We start from the raw sequence: 17,562 nt of genomic DNA, 5'->3' as shown, positions 1-17,562 counted from the left end.
TTCTTTGACAGAAGACTGATTAACTTTGCGGTCAATAAAAATAAATAAATTAATAAATAGTTTCTCATATATCTGCTTTCATTTTGGAAAACAATCAGCACCATTTTTGCCATTTTTCAGTGACTGAATCAGATTAATCAATTAGTTATATAACGGCTAGTTGCAGCTCTACTGTAAAGATTAAAAAAAAAAAGAAAAAAAAAAGGTCATTGTTGACTTCACATGACAACGTAGCATTTAGCATAGCTACATCCTGCTTCTGTGATTGGCCAGTCCTGCTTCCGGAGGGTGTGGCTTAGCGACAGGTGGCTTGCTCGAACCTGCGCTGCATCGTGTGAAAAGGAGTCGAGCAAGGAGGAGAATGGACACAATTGTGGGCAAACGAGTGTGTGCACTTGGTTTTGCTGTCGTATAACGTCCAAAACTGTTGCCGATGCTATGCTAAGCGCAAAGCAAAACAAGAGTTGTCTGTGATGTCTGATGTCGGCGGCGTCTCAGGTTTTCATTTCATCCGTCAACTAACTCGGTCACCATCTCCTCGTCCACTTGACGGACATTTTCATTTGGGCGACCGGTCCGCTCAACGAGACTGACAGCAAAGCAGAACATCAACGGCGACAACAAGAAGCCGCATGCTGCCAACTTGGAAACGACTTGGAGCAGTCGAGCGACAGGAGGAAAAACAAACCGCTTCCACTCTCTTCAACATGCCAATCACTTTGGTCGGCTGTCCATCAAAATCCTGACAATCACCATTTCATGATGGGAAAGGAGAGACGGGAACTAACAGCCTGATCGTTTACAGTTTACGTCATGTGTGTACCGATAGACGCCATTTATGTGAATGGACAAACTGACAGACAGACGTTTGTGCAGTCCAGCATTTTTGTGTGAAAGGACAAATTGATGGATCGTGTTTTAGTGGTCGCTCTCTTCGTTTTGCATGACATGACTGGCATGTCTTCTGCTGCAGTTGAGTTTCACTTCAAGCTCACGTGAGCGGTCGCGGACATGCCGGTGCGTGCCCGCACACGCACAACCTGCTCAAAGGCAGTCAAGCTGCAATAATTGAGTCGTCATCTGCATCGGAAAGCGTCACGACATTTGCATCGTGCCATCGGGCGGAATGACAACTTTGCAGACTATTACGTGGATATTAGAATGATATATATATATATATATATATATATATATATATATATATATATATATATATATATATATATATATATATATATATATATAATATACTTTAGATTAGGGCTGTCAAAATTCAAACTCCAATTTTTTTAACTCAGTTAAATATTTTAACTCAGTTTGATTTACTTCAAAAATGATTTGCATACTTTGCCAATATTGTGTCATATTAACTGTACATCACTAGCACGTCTCAGAACAAAACACTTTGTTGAAGTTACCACTGGGCCTTGCAAACCAACACTGCTGGAGTGTGGCGCTTGAGGGCAGTTTTGAGAAACATTTCGAAGAAAAATGCCTGTTAAGATGTCTCCATTTAGACTCTAAATGTGCTCTAAATTTTAGAGCATATTTAAGAATCAAAGAAAGCTATTAGAACATTCTTTGAATTAAATATACTTCATATTGGGTAAGATATTATTTAAGTAAGGGTCGCAAAAAATAGTAGTTGAAAAATATGGATAATTGCAATTAATCATGGAATTTTTTGTGATTAGTTAAAAAAATAATCACTTGACAGCACTATATATATATATATATATATATATATACACACACGTTTTTTTCACCTTTCAAATCTATTAAACAAGAAAAGACCTGCGATGGAGCCTTCCACTTCGCCAATATAATACATTCATTCATATTTCGTATTATTCATATTCGTTTGACTGAATACATATTAAGCAAGCGGTTTTATGACTTATTAAAGGTTACGCATGCGCGCGCACGCACGCGCACTCACCTCCCTTGGAGATTCAATTTACACACCGCTGTGACGTCAGTGACGAGAGTGAAAGTGAGCTTCTTTCTTCGTCGCCTCATCTTCTATCGTCTTCACTCAACCGTCTCCGCCGTCTCTCTCGCTGCCGCCGCCTCCATCGTCGTTCCTGGCCGCTCCGGTCCGGTCCGGTCCGCGGGCAGCAGCACCCGCGACAACATGCCCGCTGCTTCGGTTAGTTCAGCTTCAGAATTGCATCGATTTATGCTTTAAGTGGATACGTTTTTGCGCGTGGAAAAGTGACGTAAGCAGCGGACTTCTTCACGTGCGCGTGGCATGCCACTCCCGCGTGCCGATCAGTGGGCGCCAGCTTGGTCCAGCCGGTGAGCCCCATTTCGGACCCCGGACCTCGGACCTGTGACGCCGGCCTCTCATGCAGCTTCTCCGGCTGCTGTTGCCTCTGAGCGCCGCGGGACTTTGCTGGTTCCTCTTGTGCGCGCTCCACAGGCACGGCCTCAGCCAAGGTGCGTCACGCTCACGCTCACGCGCACACGCGGGTACGTGTCAACAGGTATCACGTGGAGGGAGACTTCGAACAAACGTTTGCTTCCATCCATCCATTCTCTGTACCGCTTCTCCCCACAAGGGTCGCGGGGGGTTCTGGAGCCTATCCCAGCGGTCTTCGGGCAGTAGGCGGGGCTACCACCCTCGACTGGTCAAGTCAAGTCAATTTTATTTGTATAGCCCTTAATCACAGACAGTCTCAAAGGGCTTTACATAGCCACAATCGACATCCCCGATCTTAACCCCCAGGAGGGCAAGGAAAAACTCACAAAACCTCATTAGGGGTGGTCGCCAGCCAATCGCAGGGCACACATAGACGAACAATCAGCGCCCGCACACTCATACCTGGGGGCAATTTAGAGTGTCCAATCAACCTCCCGTGCATGTTTTTGGAATGTGGGAGGAAAGCGGAGTACCCGGAGGAAACCCACGCAGGCACGGGGAGAACATGCAAACTCCACACAGGATGGCCGGAGCAGGGATCGAACCCTCGACCTCGGCACTGTGAGGCCATCGTGCGCAGACGTTTACTTGCACACTAACACCTTGCTGAGACCGCATCAATTACTACTACTACTTCGTTACTTATATGAGTGAACTAAAATCAAAACTCAACTTGTATGTGCTGTATATCTAAGCATTTGTTTTCATGAATTGATTTTGAGGTAGTTGTGGTCAATTTTGCACGAATTGTATTCCCTACGTTTATTCCTATGTTCTCCTTCCAACTGGACTCGAACCTACTCGCGAGCAAGTATCGGATTGCTTTTGAAGGAGAGCAGTGAAGTGCGGTGGCTTGGTTGCCATGCGAGCTGGGAGAGCGCCACCTGCCTGTGAGCGTGGTGAAAGGCAGGAAGTGTGTGCCGTTGTCTTCTTCTTTGCGTTGGACAGAAAGTGAAAAAGTGTGCGAGCAAAGAAGAAATCCACTCGCGGTTGTTATTGATTTTGCCGGCAGATCCACTTCTTGAGTCCCTGGGAACGCGCGCGCGCGCAAACACAAACCAGCGTGTTGTGTTGCAATGCACATTTTGGTCCCAGGAATGTTTCATCGCTTTTTGGGAAGTTTGATGTTGCCGAATCGGAACTTGAAATGGACCTATTGCATTTTTTTGTTGTTTAAAAATTAAGAGCTGATAATAAGCAAGTTATGACATTGATTCGCTTCATGACACAACCATGACGGGGCTGCATTTGTCCATAAAATATTTGTTTCATTTTTGATGCAATATTAAAAAAAAAAACAAAAAAACAAAAAAAAGATCACAGATGTGATGTTTGCCAGCAAAAAGCTCATTGTCCTCGGCTGTTGTTGTCTTGTGCATGCAGGCGAGCTGCGGACGGGCAGCTGCGAGGTGGTGACCCTGGAACGCCACGGCAGCCACCCCAGACGAAGCGTCGCCCGGCAGACGGCGCGCTGCGCGTGCGTCCCGGGACAAATGGCCGGCGCCACCCGAGCCCGACCCGCCTGCGTGCGCGGTGAGACGTCGCGCCATCCTCGCCGACGCTGTGCTTTTCAAACGCAATCGCGACACCGCTGTACTTTTTAATTTTCACGAGTCCAGCAGGATTCTGTTCTGGGTCCATTTTCTCACTCGTTTTATTGCCTTAATTGTTCCCTTCACCGAATTGGTCCGTTGGTGAAGATGTTGGCTATGTAGGGAGTGACTTAGTGAGTTTGGCTGCTGGGAAGTCGGCGAATGATGGGTTTGTCAGTTAAGTAAATGGACTGATGGGTCGTTAGAAGGGGTGCGCATCTCTAAAAGCGGATTCACTACAGGAAATGACAGAGTTGTTTTTTTATTATGCTGTCGGGTCAATTAGGAAGTTTAGAATTAGAATTAGAACTGGAAATCCCTTTATTGTCATTGTACTCAAGAGTGCAACAAGATTAGAGAGCTCCCCTCTCCAGTGCAATACAACAATAATACAGACAAATATATCAATTAGATAAATAAATAAGAGAGTGCAATGGAAAATAATACTGAAGGGTATATAAAAACACATCACGATGCTGTTCTGCAAGGTAAGGGTGGTCTCGCGTGTGTGTGAGAGTTCAGAATTTAGCCTGTTGCGTAATTATTTCTTTGATTGTTTGATTTTTGGTGATCTGCTCTATTAGATGGCTACTTTATTTGTCATTTTACGCGTTAGGCTGGAGGTAGGAAAAACTGCTAGTCAGTCAGTTAGCTTGTTTGATGAGTTCGGTTAAGAAGTTATGGGCTGCGGCGTTGCATTGGCCAGTTTGCGTGGAGATATAAAAAAATAAAAATAAATAAAGGCTGGATCGCAATCCTTGCTGCCACGACTCGAGTGCTCGAGTCGCCCTGTTTTGAGTTTAAGACAATTTTTTTTTTGCTTGTAGCAGACGTCACGTGACAACATTTGCGTTGCTCAAGCCAGCTGCCTGACGAGAAATATTTGAAATCAAAAACATCTTTGACCTTTTCCACAGCGCTTTGTTGGTATTCATGTCACTTTAGTTTTTTTCTGCTAAACTAAACGTCCTTAAGAAACCATATTTTCTCGATTTTACGTTGTGTCCGCATTTTTGCCACTTTTCACTTCCCGTAAATGTTGCAACACTTTTGTTCCATTCCCACTTTTCACTTCCTCAACGTGTCTCAATACTTTTGGTCCAAATGCGACATCTTCACTCCTTGCGAGCCAGCGAAGACTTTGTTGACATTTTCTTCACTTTTCATCCGCCGTAGGCGTCGGTTAGCATAAATGAGCATTTCCGCACGGGCGTGACGACCGAGCGCAGATCATAATGTCGCCGACGTGTTTCCCTTCCTGTCCGGTCAGCTGACATTGTGCTGAGTCGTCGGTGGTGCGAGATGAGTCCGTGTTTGGACGGCGAAGGCTGCGAACTGCTCTTCAATCAGTCGGGCTGGACCTGCACGCAACCGGGGGGGCGAGTCAAGACCACCACGGTGAGAACACTGAGCTCAACCTTGGCGGCAGAAATAGAAATGAAAGGCTTCCCTCAAAGTCTTTAGTGGATTTGCTTTTTGTAAAAGAAAGCCATCACATTGATTGGGTATCTCACACCAGCTGTCTTGGAAATCTCGCCATTTGCATTTTGTCAGAATTGTTGGTTTTGTCTTCACGAAAGGAACGACAAAAATCAAGCAGAAGTCCCGAAGCGTTAAGTCACAAATATTTTTAGTTAGTTTTTGAATTGTCCTCATTTTTATTTTGGCTTCATATAATAAAAGTCATAAAAATCAACACGTTTTTCTTTTATTTAGTCTTTATTTTTACCTCTTTCCAAAAAAAAAAAAAAAAGCCTTAATTTTTGTCGTGTCTTCATAAATGAAGCTATAAAAATGAACTTGTAGTCCCACAAGGCTCAGTCTTGGCTCCCGTCAATTTTTGTCCACCAACTTAAGCATTGTAGTGACATTTTCATCAGTTTTTCTTTTCCTGCTTCTAATCATCTGTCTACTATCCATTGGTTCTGTCCGGCAGGTCTCCTGACCGTCAAAGCGGGGACCGAAAACTCCCATCACGCATTTCTAGAGCTCAGCCAAAACATCCGAGCGCCATCCAAAGCGGCAAAAGCGAGTCGCCATGTCGAACTCACGTATGCCTTTCAGGAGAACATTTTTATTTTTTGGTCAAAGACAGACACGCAAGAAGACATCAAGTACCGAGAGGAAATGTTGTGATAATGTAACCGGAAAGTGTGGAATAAATGGTGTCAACAACTTTTATGGCGTATTCCTTATTATTTTTGAAGATTTTTGCATGTCATAAAGTTGATGACTCTGCAACACAAATGGGTGAAAAAAAGAAAAGAAAAATGACAATAACTGCACTACAAATGGGGATGAAAATGAAGCGGCCATGAAAAATGTAGCCGTTAGCTTGGAAGCGCTAGTGGATGCCGCGTGTAGCATTAGCATGATGAGATGCAGGATATTCGTACGCAAACGTGCACTTCATCGCGGACAGGCGCGCTTGTCACAACGCACAAAACAAGAAAAAAAAAATCAATTATCCATGAAGTTGAAAGATGTTGCATGCATGGCGTCGCGCGTGTGCGGCGAGAATAAACAACATCAACAAGCATCCCATCCTGCAGACGCGGCTGAGATTGGGCTCCATTATTGAAGTGGAAAATTCCTCCACAAACGTGCACGCAAAGTTGCGCAGGTTCAAACGAGACCGTCATAAATCCCTCAAAAGCCGCTCATCTAAAAAAAAATCAAAACAAGACGATGTCAAAAGCCTGAAAAATGATACGAGTCTCCAAAGAGCTGCCCCCAACAAAACAAGAGCGCAATAATTCCACCTCAAAAGTTGCACAGCTGCAACCAAAACCGCCACAACACAACCAGCACAAACGGCACACGAGGACGGCTCAAACGAAAACCCTCAGAAGAGTTGTCGGCTCAAGATTGGAGTGGAAAACTTGATCCCGTCGCCAGAGGCAGCTAGCCGAGCGCTTTGCGCGAATCCAAAAATCATTTCAACCGCGTCAATTCATTGGAAAGTTTGCCTAAACGGCCTTCGAGCGACTCAAAGACGGCGCGAGAAGTCCAGGCATGCTTTTATCTCCGGCAGACCCGATGGTTGGAACTCCTCCAAACGCTTCACGAGCTCGGCAAAGAGATCGCGACGTATCGCGTTACAAACGCTCGCGGGCAGCCGCCGAATAGATCGGAACATTCGCAAATCACGGCGGAATTTAGGTCCTGCGTACGTTCAACAGATGCCGAAAGGTGTGCCGACTGCGGTCCATTTGAGGAGGCCGGAGTTCAAAGCAAACATGGTGGCGCGCCATTTCGCTGCGATGCCGCACGCAAATGGAATCGAGAGCCGACAGACGTCGAGTGAGCCTCACGTGAAAAAACATTCCCATCTTTTGCCAAATTGCTCTTTCGTGTTTGCAAACTACTTTTGATTTCTTTGCTTTTCAACATCTTAAATTCTTCGTCGCATTTTTTAAGTATTTGAACGGAAGTGTTTTGTAAGCACGTGACGCACGCGGATTCGCGGCAGAAATGAAGCGGCCAAAGATGAAAACATAGAAAGCGTTTGTGTTGAAATGCGAGTGGAAAAAGTCGGCAAAGCGTCGTGACGTTCGCATCGCCGGGTGCCGTCTTTGTCCCAGAAAAATCAAAGTTGCGCGATCGGGAAAAGAATTTTGGCGTCAGCGACGACGCGCGAAAACTTTGTCAGATCGGCACGGGAAGACGCCCAGAAAAGTCGTCAGGTGATGAAGCCAAAGTCACGCGTCACTTTCATCGAGTCGCCTCGTTATTCCTCCGGAGGTCCAATTAGCGCCACGATGGCAAACGGCCGGACCCAAGCGGGCCAACGCTTTGGCGGCGTCTACAAAAAAAAAAAAAAAGACGCTAAAAATAAAACGTTTCATGCTAACGCGGCGGCCAAACCAAACTGGGGAAAAGTTTGAAAGTTTTAATTGTTCCGCCGGAGGCACGCGAGCGAAGCCGTCGTTGGACGTGGCGCCACAACAGACACACTTTGGATTTTTTTTTTCCCCGCAAGCCACTCAACGCACTTCTGGTGATCTGGAGTCGGATTTTTGTTTGTTTTTACACGTGCAGCAAACATACGGCGAAGCGCTTCGTTTGCTAGTTTGTCTCGCTTGCGTCATCCGAGTTGTTTTCGCACTAAACAAAAATCGACCATCTTCATCAAACGCGTGTTTGGAAAGGTTTTCATGCGCCAAGATTTCAAGACTTCGAGTTTGGGCGAAGGCGTCAATTGTGCTTCCGAGCTTGAGCGAGAGTTTCAAGTTCCGGATTCAAACGAGGATTTCAAGCCTCCTTTCTTGTTTTCAAGTCACTCGTCGGGTTTCGTGTTGCGGTTTTAAGGCGAGCTCAAAGTTTCAAAGAAAAGTGAGCGATCCAAGACAGGGATCGGGTTTCAAACACGCTTTCGGCTTTGGAATCACGCTTCCGAGCCAGCGCGTTGGGTTGCAACTTTGATCTTCTTTCTGCTCGCACGACGGCTTTCGAGCAAGGAAACCACGCCCAGGCTTTCGCCTTCTACGCGGTTCACACCAAACCCGTGGCGGGCGTTTCCGGCGCCACGATTGAGCTGAAATCAAAGGAGTCAGTGGGTGCGTTTGCATGCGAAACGACACCAATGATGCGTTTGGTGCAAAGCACCGAAAGTTTGCCCGTTTACTCTTTCGGCGCGGTCAAGAACATTTCTTAGCGTGCCGCGTCGTCACAATCGGCGGCTGTTTTGAAAAGAGAAGAAAGGAGGAGGAAATCATCGTTGCCGTAGGTGAACATTCGGAGCTTTACAACAAGGACAGCCCACACTGCAGCTTGGCGGACGTGCGGTTTTACTCTTGTTTTCGTCACTTTAGCCAGACGGCAATATTGTTTAAATCGGCCTCAGCACCGTGTCGGCCGCTCGAACGCGATGTCGAAACCTTTTTTTCTTGGTTAGCTAATGGAAACGCTGTCGTCGTCGTCGCAAAACGAAGCCCCTCCCCTTCATGTTGTCATCCCACCTCAGCGCAAACGAGCAACCGCGCTGTGAACACCTCGACGGTGAGACTTCAACAAATGAAGCCAAGCGGGACACTCAAATCGATTTGGTGTCAACAAAGCAGAGTTTCAGGTGAAGCCCAAATTAAAAAGAAAAAAAAAAAAAAACAATTTCAAAACTTGTTTGTGGCTTCAAACCTGATTGAGGGTTTGACGTGCGAGTTTTAAACCTCGACGAGATTCCGAACTGGGTTCGTGTTTCAAACGAGTGTTCGAGGGGGTGAGACAGAGTTTAACCTTTTAACTGACATTTGACAATATTGAGATTCTTGCTCACGCACTCGCCGAGGCTTCAAAAGGAGCCGCCAGTAATTAGCGTTTGCGAGGCCTCATTAGCATACACGAACGCTCGTTTAGCCGATGAAGTTCTGCTGCGTGCGTCGTTGGCGTGGACAACTGCGGTCCTCGAGGGCCACCATCCGGCCGCTTTTACGCATCTCCGTTAAGGTCTGAAATAATGGCGTGGCTTTAACCCCCCCCCCCCCCCCCCCAACCCCACCCCCGACGTCGCCAGACTTTGCCTCCAAATGAGATCCGGCGTGGCGAGCCGCCTGCAGCCGTTGGGCAGCAATTCAATTACCCGCCCGACCGCTGGCCAATATTTCATAAGCTAGCGCTTTATTCACGCGCGCTCACCACATAGCGCCATCGGGCTCTCCGCAGGCGGTACCCGTGCGCAAAAAGGTCAAGCCATTGGCCACGCGGAAGGACAGCTCATTTGTCATCCCTCCAGTGATGCATCCGCTGCAAATGGGAGGAGCAGGTTAGCTACGATGCTAAGGCTAACTCGCTCCTAGATGGTGGTAGCAAAAAAAAAAAAAAAAGGCTGTGTTGGGATTGTATTTTTGTAAAGAAAGAAGCACCGAAATACTCAAAAGATCTGAAGTGATTTGTCGCAAACAAAAATGGCGATGTGAAGAGAAGACCCGATGTAGCAGCTCAGCTAACTGACAGGCGACCATGTTGGGAGGGGCGCCACCCCCATTGATAAAGATAAAGATGTCCTTTATTAGTCCCACAATGGGGAAATTTGAGGTGTTACAGCAGCAAAGATATAGATCACACAGAGTCGGCGGCGTAATGTAGCCGTTAATGTGTAACATTAGCAGCAGACATTCATAAAAACATGCAAATATACACAGTATAAACGTATCTAAGTGTAAGGAAACACTCCTAATGTCGGTCCATTATACAGAGGGGGAAACACTGTCATGATAAAAACTACTGAATGATTGAAAATACTGCAATGATAAAGATATTGCAATGATAAAAGTACTGTAATGGTGAGAGTACTGAAATGACAGGAAAGTACTGCAATGATAGAAAATACTGCAATGATAAAAGTACTGTAATGCGAGGGTGTCAAAGTCTATCACTGAAGGAGCTGTGGAGTGTTCTCAGAGTGTCATTGAGTGGGTGGGCTGGTTTGTCCAGCATTGATGACAGTTTTGCCGTCATCCTTCTGCCCCCCACTGAGTCCACAGAGTCCAGTTGAGCAGCCCAGGACAGAGCTGGCCCCCCTCACCAGTTTGTCCAGTCTCTTTTTGTCTCGGCCCGAGATGCCTCCTGCCCAGGAGACCACTCCATAGAAGATGACTGATGAAACCACCGAGTCATAGAAGTTCCTGAGGAGTGTTCCCCGAACGCCAAAGGACCTCAGCCGCCTGAGTAGGAAGAGTCTGCTCTGACCCTTCCTATAGAGAGCGTCTGTGTTGTCGCTCCAGTCCAGTTTATTGTTCAGATGAACACCCAGGTACTTGTAAGTTGAGACCCTCTCAACGTCTGTTCCCTGGATATTCACCGGTGCAGGTGGAGAGTGCCGACGCTTGCGGAAATCCACCACCAGCTCTTTGGATTTCCCAGCGTTGATTTGGAGGCGGTTCTGCTGACACCAGTCCACGAACCCCTGCGTAACCCCTCTGTACTCCCGATCGTCATCGTCAGTGATGAGGCCGACAATCGCAGAGTCATCAGAGAACTTCTGCAGGTGACAGGTTGTGGAATTGTATTTGTAGTCCGAGGTGTAGAGGGTGAACAGGAAGGGAGCCAGCACAGTTCCCTGCGGCGCTCCCGTGCTGCAGAGGAGCACGTCAGACACACAGTCCTGTGTTCTCACGTACTGTGGCCGGTTTGTGAGGTAGTCGTGAATGCATGTGATGAGGTGGTGGGCCACTCCCGCCTGCTCCAGCTTGTCTCCCAATAAGGCGGGCTGGATGGTGTTGAAAGCACTTGAGAAATCAAAGAACATGATCCTCACCGTGCCCCCCGCCTTCTCCAGGTGGAAGAGTGAAGTGTGGAGCAGGTAGATGATGGCATCATCCACACTGATGCCAGGCTGGTATGCAAACTGGAGTGGGTCCATTGAGGAGCTGACCAGGGGGCGCAGATGGACGAGGACCAGTCTCTCCAGGGTCTTCATCAGATGAGACGTCAGCGCCACTGGTCTGAAGTTGTTGAGCTCCTTCGGATGGGGTGTCTTTGGAACCGGAACCAGGCAGGATGTTTTCCACAGCTGGGGGACTCTGCCCAGCTTCAAGCTCAGGTTGAACATGTGCTGGACGATTCCACACAGCTGGTCTGCGCAGGATTTGAGGAGCTGGGAGCTGATCCCATCTGGGCCTGCCGCCTTCCTCGCCTTCATCTTCCTCAGCTGGTTCTTCACCTGAGATGTTGTGAGGAACAAGGCTGAGCAGGAGGAAGTGGTGGTTGTCTGATGAGGCTGGGAACTGGAGCCTGTGGAGAGAGAGAGGGGCGAGAGAGGGGGAGAGAGGGTCTTGTTCGCAGTGGCAGGAGGGGTGGGTGGGGGCTGCATCAGGGAAGCCTGAGCGGGGTCAGACATTTGATCAAACCTATTGAAAAATAGGTTCAACTCATTTGCCCACTGAAGCCCCCTCCCCTTCTGGGTCTTACCTGCTTGTCCGTGGCCTGAGATGGTCTTCAGGCCCCTCCAGACATCCCTGGCATTGTTCCGCTGCAGTTGTTCTTCCATCCGCATCCTGTAGGACTTTTTCCCCTCTCGGATCCTCCTTCTCAGCTGACGCTGCACTCTCTTCAGCTCGTCCTTGTCGCCTGAAACAAAAGCCCTCTTTTTCTCCTTCAGGAGAGCTTTAATGTCCGGTGTGATCCAGGGTTTGTTGTTGGAGAAACATCTTACAGTCCTGGTGGGAATGGTGTTCTCCATGCAGAAGTTAATATAGTCTGTAACTGTGTCTGTTAGACCATTAATGTCCTCACCGTGAGCTTCGCTGAATACCTCCCACACAGTTGTGTTGAAACAGTCCTTCAAGGCCTCCTCGGCTTCTCCGGACCATCGCTGAACTGTGCGTGTCACAGCTGGCTGCCTGCGGACGAGAGGTTTGTACACAGGCAGGAGAGCAACCAAGTTGTGGTCAGCTTTGCCCAGCGGGGGGAGGGGCAGTGATATGTACGCCTCCTTGGTGTTGGCATAGAAGAGGTCCAATATTTTATTGTCTCTGGTTTGGCATGTTACATATTGTGTGAATGAAGGCAGAGAGGAGGAAGGAGAAGCATGATTGAAGTCACCAGAGATAAGGAACAAGGCATTTGGGTGCTGTGTTTGTAGCCTGCTCACAGCTTCAGTCAGTACGTCACAGGCTGTCTCACCGTTAGCAGAGGGAGGCACGTACGCCGCCACCGCGATCACATGACTGAACTCTCGCGGTAAATAGACCGGACGCATGCTAACAGCTATCATCTCAATGTCCCGACTGCAAAGTTGATCCTTAACAGTGATATGCCCAGGGTTACACCATCTATCATTAACAAACACAGCCAGCCCTCCCCCTTTTCTCTTACCGCTCTCCAGTGTCCTGTCCGCGTGTAGTATTTGGAAGCCATCCAATTCCACGACGGCGTCCGGCGTTAGCTCTGTTAGCCACGACTCCGTGAACACCAGCAAGCTAGCCTCCCGGACAATCCTCTCGTGCCGGGTTAGCGCTGTTAGCTCGTCCATTTTGTTGGGGAGAGATCTAACATTCCCCATAATAACGGACGGGAGGACGGGGTTGTATCGTCTCCTCCTTGCCTGGCGTTTAGCCCCCGCACGACATCCCCGTCTCTTCCTCCTCAGCTCGCGGGGAATATCGGGTCTCGCTCCGGGAGCCGACGCGGGGTTAGCACGGAGTGCTAACAGCTGATCTCTTGTGTACACGATCGATCCGTAGCTCCAAGTTTCGTCTCCGGACACGATCGCGCAAAAAAACAGCCCCCAACAGCAGTAAAACCACCGCAAGTTGGATGTCCATTGCTGAGGTGAGGTAAAAATAAAATAAAAAAGGGTAAAGGGAAAAAACACACGAAAAAGGCTCAATAGTGAGCCACGCTGCTGTAAACAGGCAGCCACTCGCGCGGCGCCGGAACCGGAAGTTGAAATGTGATGATGATCACATTTCTTTTTCATATTGTTCTTAAAACATTCATCATTTTCAAAGCATCTGTACTGGAAATAAAGAAACGAGAGAGTATGTCAACATTTTGTCAACAAAGAAACGATGATAAATAGGCAAAGTGGAGCCTATTACAATTTTTTCTAAATTTTATTAAAAATTTTTTTTTTTTACTCCACGCAGACAAATTTAAATGCAGCTGCAATCAAGGCCAGTCCTCGAGAGCTCCTACGCAGCTTTGTTTTTGATGTCTACCTCCTCCAACACACCTGACTCAAATGATCAGGATCCTTATCAGGCTTGCGCAGAGCTTGCCGATGAGCTGATCATTTGAATTGGCTGTGTTGGAGGAGGGAGACATCGAAAACAGGCTCGATGGGCTCTCGATGACCCGACCGGGACACCCCCCATGTAGAGCATATGACGAGATGCTGACCCATTTGTGTGGTTTTCCGAGCGGTCCTCTGAGGGCAGCCGACGACAAAAATGAGTTTGACGGACCCCCTTCCAGATGTTTGGCGCTGAAGTCCTACCGTACGCAAGAATACAAAGTGAGCTTCGTGGTGACGACATTCTTGGGGAAGATTCACAGAGTTGAGGCAAGGCCTTGAGCAGCCTCTGAAGTCCCCCCATTAGCACCCCCCCCCCTCTCCAGGCCCCTCCTCTTCACTGTGCCGCAGATCAACGAGGTGTGAAATGGTCGAGATGATTGCTCAGAGACGCCTGCTCCATTCTCGCACCCATCAACTCCATAATTGGACATTTGACCCCCCCACTCACATACACATTCACGCAACACACACACACACCCCCCCCCCACACACACACACAGAAGGCAGAAGTTTGGCAAGACAAGACAAATTGTGTTTGTGTTCAGATTTGTGTCAACTTTTATTCCTTTAGAGAGAATGAGACCAATGAGCTCAATGTTGTATTATATCATAAGGTAGAAAAATATTTGCTTTCTTAATTGTTTCATGTGACCCATCCTCATTTTGTGTGCTAATTTAGTTTTCATATTGCTCTTTTCTTACTTTTGACGACATTGTTGTTGGGTGTTGTTTTAACTTGTAAAGACATGTTGACAACATTAAAACCAACGAACGGAGCGAGAATGAGCCTAAATTAAACACGAAAGGAGTACCAGTATGTATGGGAGGCGGGGTTTGTCTGCCGGTGTGGTGCCAAAGTACTTACCCCCTGCCAAAATCTGTATCCCCTGTCGCGGGAGCGCGCACGCATTGACTGAAGGCGGCGCGATGTTACTACGTTTGTTTTCATTGAAAGGCACGAAGAATGTATGATTTCGTTAGAAAGGTTCCGAAGTTGAGTGTCGTCATTGTTTGTGTGCTTGTTGAATGACAGGAGTCGCGTCGGTGCCGAGCTCTCGCGAGAAGCGCCCGCATACGGGTTACTAGCAAATGCCTGTTGCGCAGCAGTTGTTAGCCGACCACCACTAGCATGTGACGTGTTCGATGCCTCAGTGTCCGTGTGCGTTCCTGACCTCAAGTGAGTACACTAGTGTAAAATATGTAACTGACTAGTGCTGGGAGGAGTATGCAAATCGCTGTTGAGAGTCCGGTTAGAACTCCAACAATGAGGATATGGTCTTGTGGTTCAGGTCTTTTAATAAAGTTGCAGTCAAAGTACACATTTCTTGAGGCTTCAAACGCTCTATTCGTGTGGTTCTAAAAGGAAAATAATAAACATTGAACATTGCATGTTACTAATTAGTAGTGAAACGTGGATTGTACAGACAAACAAACAGTGTTATTAACGCTGTAACTTACTTGTCTCACGCACAACTCAAAGCAGGATAAATGTGGACCACAACTCAAACTTAGCTCGATAGACAGACTGACACGATTCTCCCCTCTTCCTCCTTCTTATATACACGCACGCACGCCCACGCACGTGAGTTGGAGCACTAAACTCCGCCCTCTTAAAGGAGCCGGTGTCACAGTCTCTGAGCAGCCTTTTCTACAACTAATGTATTTATTTGTTTACATCGTTTGTTCATCGCGCCGCTGTGCATCGTCATGTCTACTCCTGTCTAGTCTGTTTGTCGTCGTGCGTCCCCGCCATGTTTCTGGCCGTGCTCCGTCGCCGAGCTCCCTTTGAAGTTCGCCGCGTCACTGAATGTGTGCCTTTAGCTCGATGTGTGAATGCCTAAATGTTCCCCGCGGTGTGCTAGTTATATACAAGGAGGTTGTGCTCCACTAAAGCGCGCCCCTTTGTATAGTTTATATAGTTTATACACCGAGGTGCGTCAGGTCTGCTGTAACCTAGGTAGTACGCAATCCCTATTGCCGCCGCCATTGTGCGCCGTCCACGGCTGTAGTTGGCAACTGTTTGATGCAGTCGATGTGTCTCATTTGCATTTAAGTAATTTGCGCATGCAGGTGCATTTTACTGCTTATGTTTGTTGAGTTGACTTATGTGCTGTTTCTTTCTGTTGCAGTACCACACGCGCTCACTGTTTGCCACACACACTCACTGCTTCCCACCCGCTCATTGCTTAACGAGCTCACTGCCACAAGCTCACCACTACCCATGTGCACTTGCACATTAGCCCCCTCTCTCACTAGTTCACATGCATCCCAGCATGCACGAGTCCATCACCTCCCTTTCATCTGTGCCCATGTTTTGTCCACCTGTTGCCTGTGCTATTGCATGTTGATTTGAAGATACGCCGTTAAACCCACCAACCCACATCTTGGACTCATCCTTGTGTTCTGACCGACACCCAGGGGTGAAAAGAGCATACCCCCATTGAACCAAATCACCTATACAGTCCACAACACTAAACTGGCTGAAGTTATTCAGTCCAAGTGTGTCCTCACACTCAATTCGGTCCAGGTGTCGCAGTAATGATATTAAGCCTACATGCAAAGAAAGTCAAAAAGCCACAAAGTAACCGACTGAGGATCAAACAATAAACAAAATTACACATAGAAATAGAATTCCAATTATAAAACAACTGACAAAATTTACTGAGGACAGCATAAATATTACATAAGGACTGCACTATTACAGTAAGTAAAGTTCTATGATACAGTATTATTCCTTTGTGAAACGTATTTGTTATAGTATTAGCACTTAAATAAATATGTAAATGTGTGTTTGTGACTGTTTGCATATGCGTTAATTTGATTACTGCATTTATCAAAGCAGGTGATTAGAGGGGGGGTACTTATTGTGGCAGGGGCTGCCAGAATCAGTCCCCCCTGGTAACTTTGCTTAGAAAAGAGGAATCCTGCTCAAATTTGCCGCACATACTCAAAATGATCCAATAAGTACACAGAATAAGTCACTTGATGGTTGGGGTCAATATTTTTGTGATTAGAGGGGGGTACTTATTGTGGCAGGGGCTGCCAGAATCAGTCCCCCCTGGTAACTTTCCTACTGCCTAAGTGGTCAGTGAATGCACCTCGACTCCGACGCAGAACGCGAGTGACTTTATTTGTTTTTTTATTCTTTTGCTACTCTTGACGCGGCAATCAGTGGTTATAAAAAAATAAATCAGTCAATTGCAATACAATGACGTGTTCTCTAACAGGATACCACCTATCTGTATGTTGCCACTTAATTTGATCTCGCTGGAAACACGATATAGCCCACTTCACTAATCCTCTCCCCTTTTCATCGTGTTTTGATCACTGAAATTCCCATATGGTAGCTTCATTGATTGCAAAATTTCTTTGGTCTAACGAATGCAAATGCAGGGAATTTCCCCCCGATTTCGGCGCAGTCAAACGCTTACTTTACGTGTTAAATTGTAGCGAATGGTGTGCTGAAACCCACACCGACGAAGACTACCACTTTTATGGAAACCCTAGTTTAAATTACAGCAAATCAAAAACACAAAATCATACATTCTTCGTGCCTTTCAATGAAAACAAACGTAGTAACATCGCGCCGCCTTCAGTCAATGCGTGCGCGCTCCCGCGACAGGAGATACAGATTTTGGCAGGGGGGAAGTACTTTGGCACGACACCGGTTTGAGACGGTAAAATAGAAACACACCGTGAACCCAATTTCTGAAGGAGGAAAACTCATTTTTGAGAGAGCAACTTCTCAATATTTCCCATGTTTGCAAAATGAATTGCCCGACCCTGCTCGAGAAGGATTTGATGTAAGACTC

The 17,562-nt window shown here is 47.2% G+C and overlaps 1 protein-coding gene and 1 long non-coding RNA gene across 2 annotated transcripts; one reads left to right on the top strand and one right to left on the bottom strand.

Annotated features, from left to right (window-relative positions):
• Positions 1 to 2,019: 2,019 nt before the first annotated feature.
• Positions 2,020 to 6,189, top strand: LOC148334578 (chemokine-like protein TAFA-5). Its single transcript, XM_088299588.1, has 4 exons — positions 2,020 to 2,439; positions 3,806 to 3,955; positions 5,285 to 5,412; positions 5,951 to 6,189. Exons 1-4 carry the CDS (start codon positions 2,349 to 2,351, stop codon positions 5,957 to 5,959), a joined length of 378 nt encoding a protein of 125 aa, XP_088155714.1. The 5' UTR covers positions 2,020 to 2,348; the 3' UTR covers positions 5,960 to 6,189.
• Positions 6,190 to 15,028: 8,839 nt separating this feature from the next.
• Positions 15,029 to 15,273, bottom strand: LOC148334577 (uncharacterized). The gene is made up of 2 exons (XR_015844151.1): positions 15,209 to 15,273; positions 15,029 to 15,106 (listed from the first exon to the last, which is right to left on the bottom strand). It is a non-coding gene; the product is annotated as an uncharacterized LOC148334577 (long non-coding RNA).
• Positions 15,274 to 17,562: the final 2,289 nt, after the last annotated feature.

The sequence above is a fragment of the Idiotropiscis lumnitzeri genome, chromosome 6, assembly GCF_059441095.1.
Source record: "Idiotropiscis lumnitzeri isolate Australia: NSW breed Sydney's pygmy pipehorse chromosome 6, RoL_Ilum_1.0, whole genome shotgun sequence".
Lineage (NCBI taxonomy): Eukaryota > Metazoa > Chordata > Actinopteri > Syngnathiformes > Syngnathidae > Idiotropiscis > Idiotropiscis lumnitzeri.
The sequence above is the reverse complement of the archived record's forward strand: the minus strand, read 5'-3'. Positions and strand labels throughout refer to the sequence as shown.

Coding starts and splice junctions, on each gene's coding strand:
- LOC148334578 (XM_088299588.1), top strand. CDS start 2,349: ATGCAGCTTCTCCGGCTGCTGTTGCCTCTGAGCGCCGCGGGACTTTGC. Junction 2,440..3,805: donor CAGGCACGGCCTCAGCCAAG/GTGCGTCACGCT, acceptor TTGTGCATGCAG/GCGAGCTGCGGACGGGCAGC. Junction 3,956..5,284: donor CCGACCCGCCTGCGTGCGCG/GTGAGACGTCGC, acceptor CTGTCCGGTCAG/CTGACATTGTGCTGAGTCGT.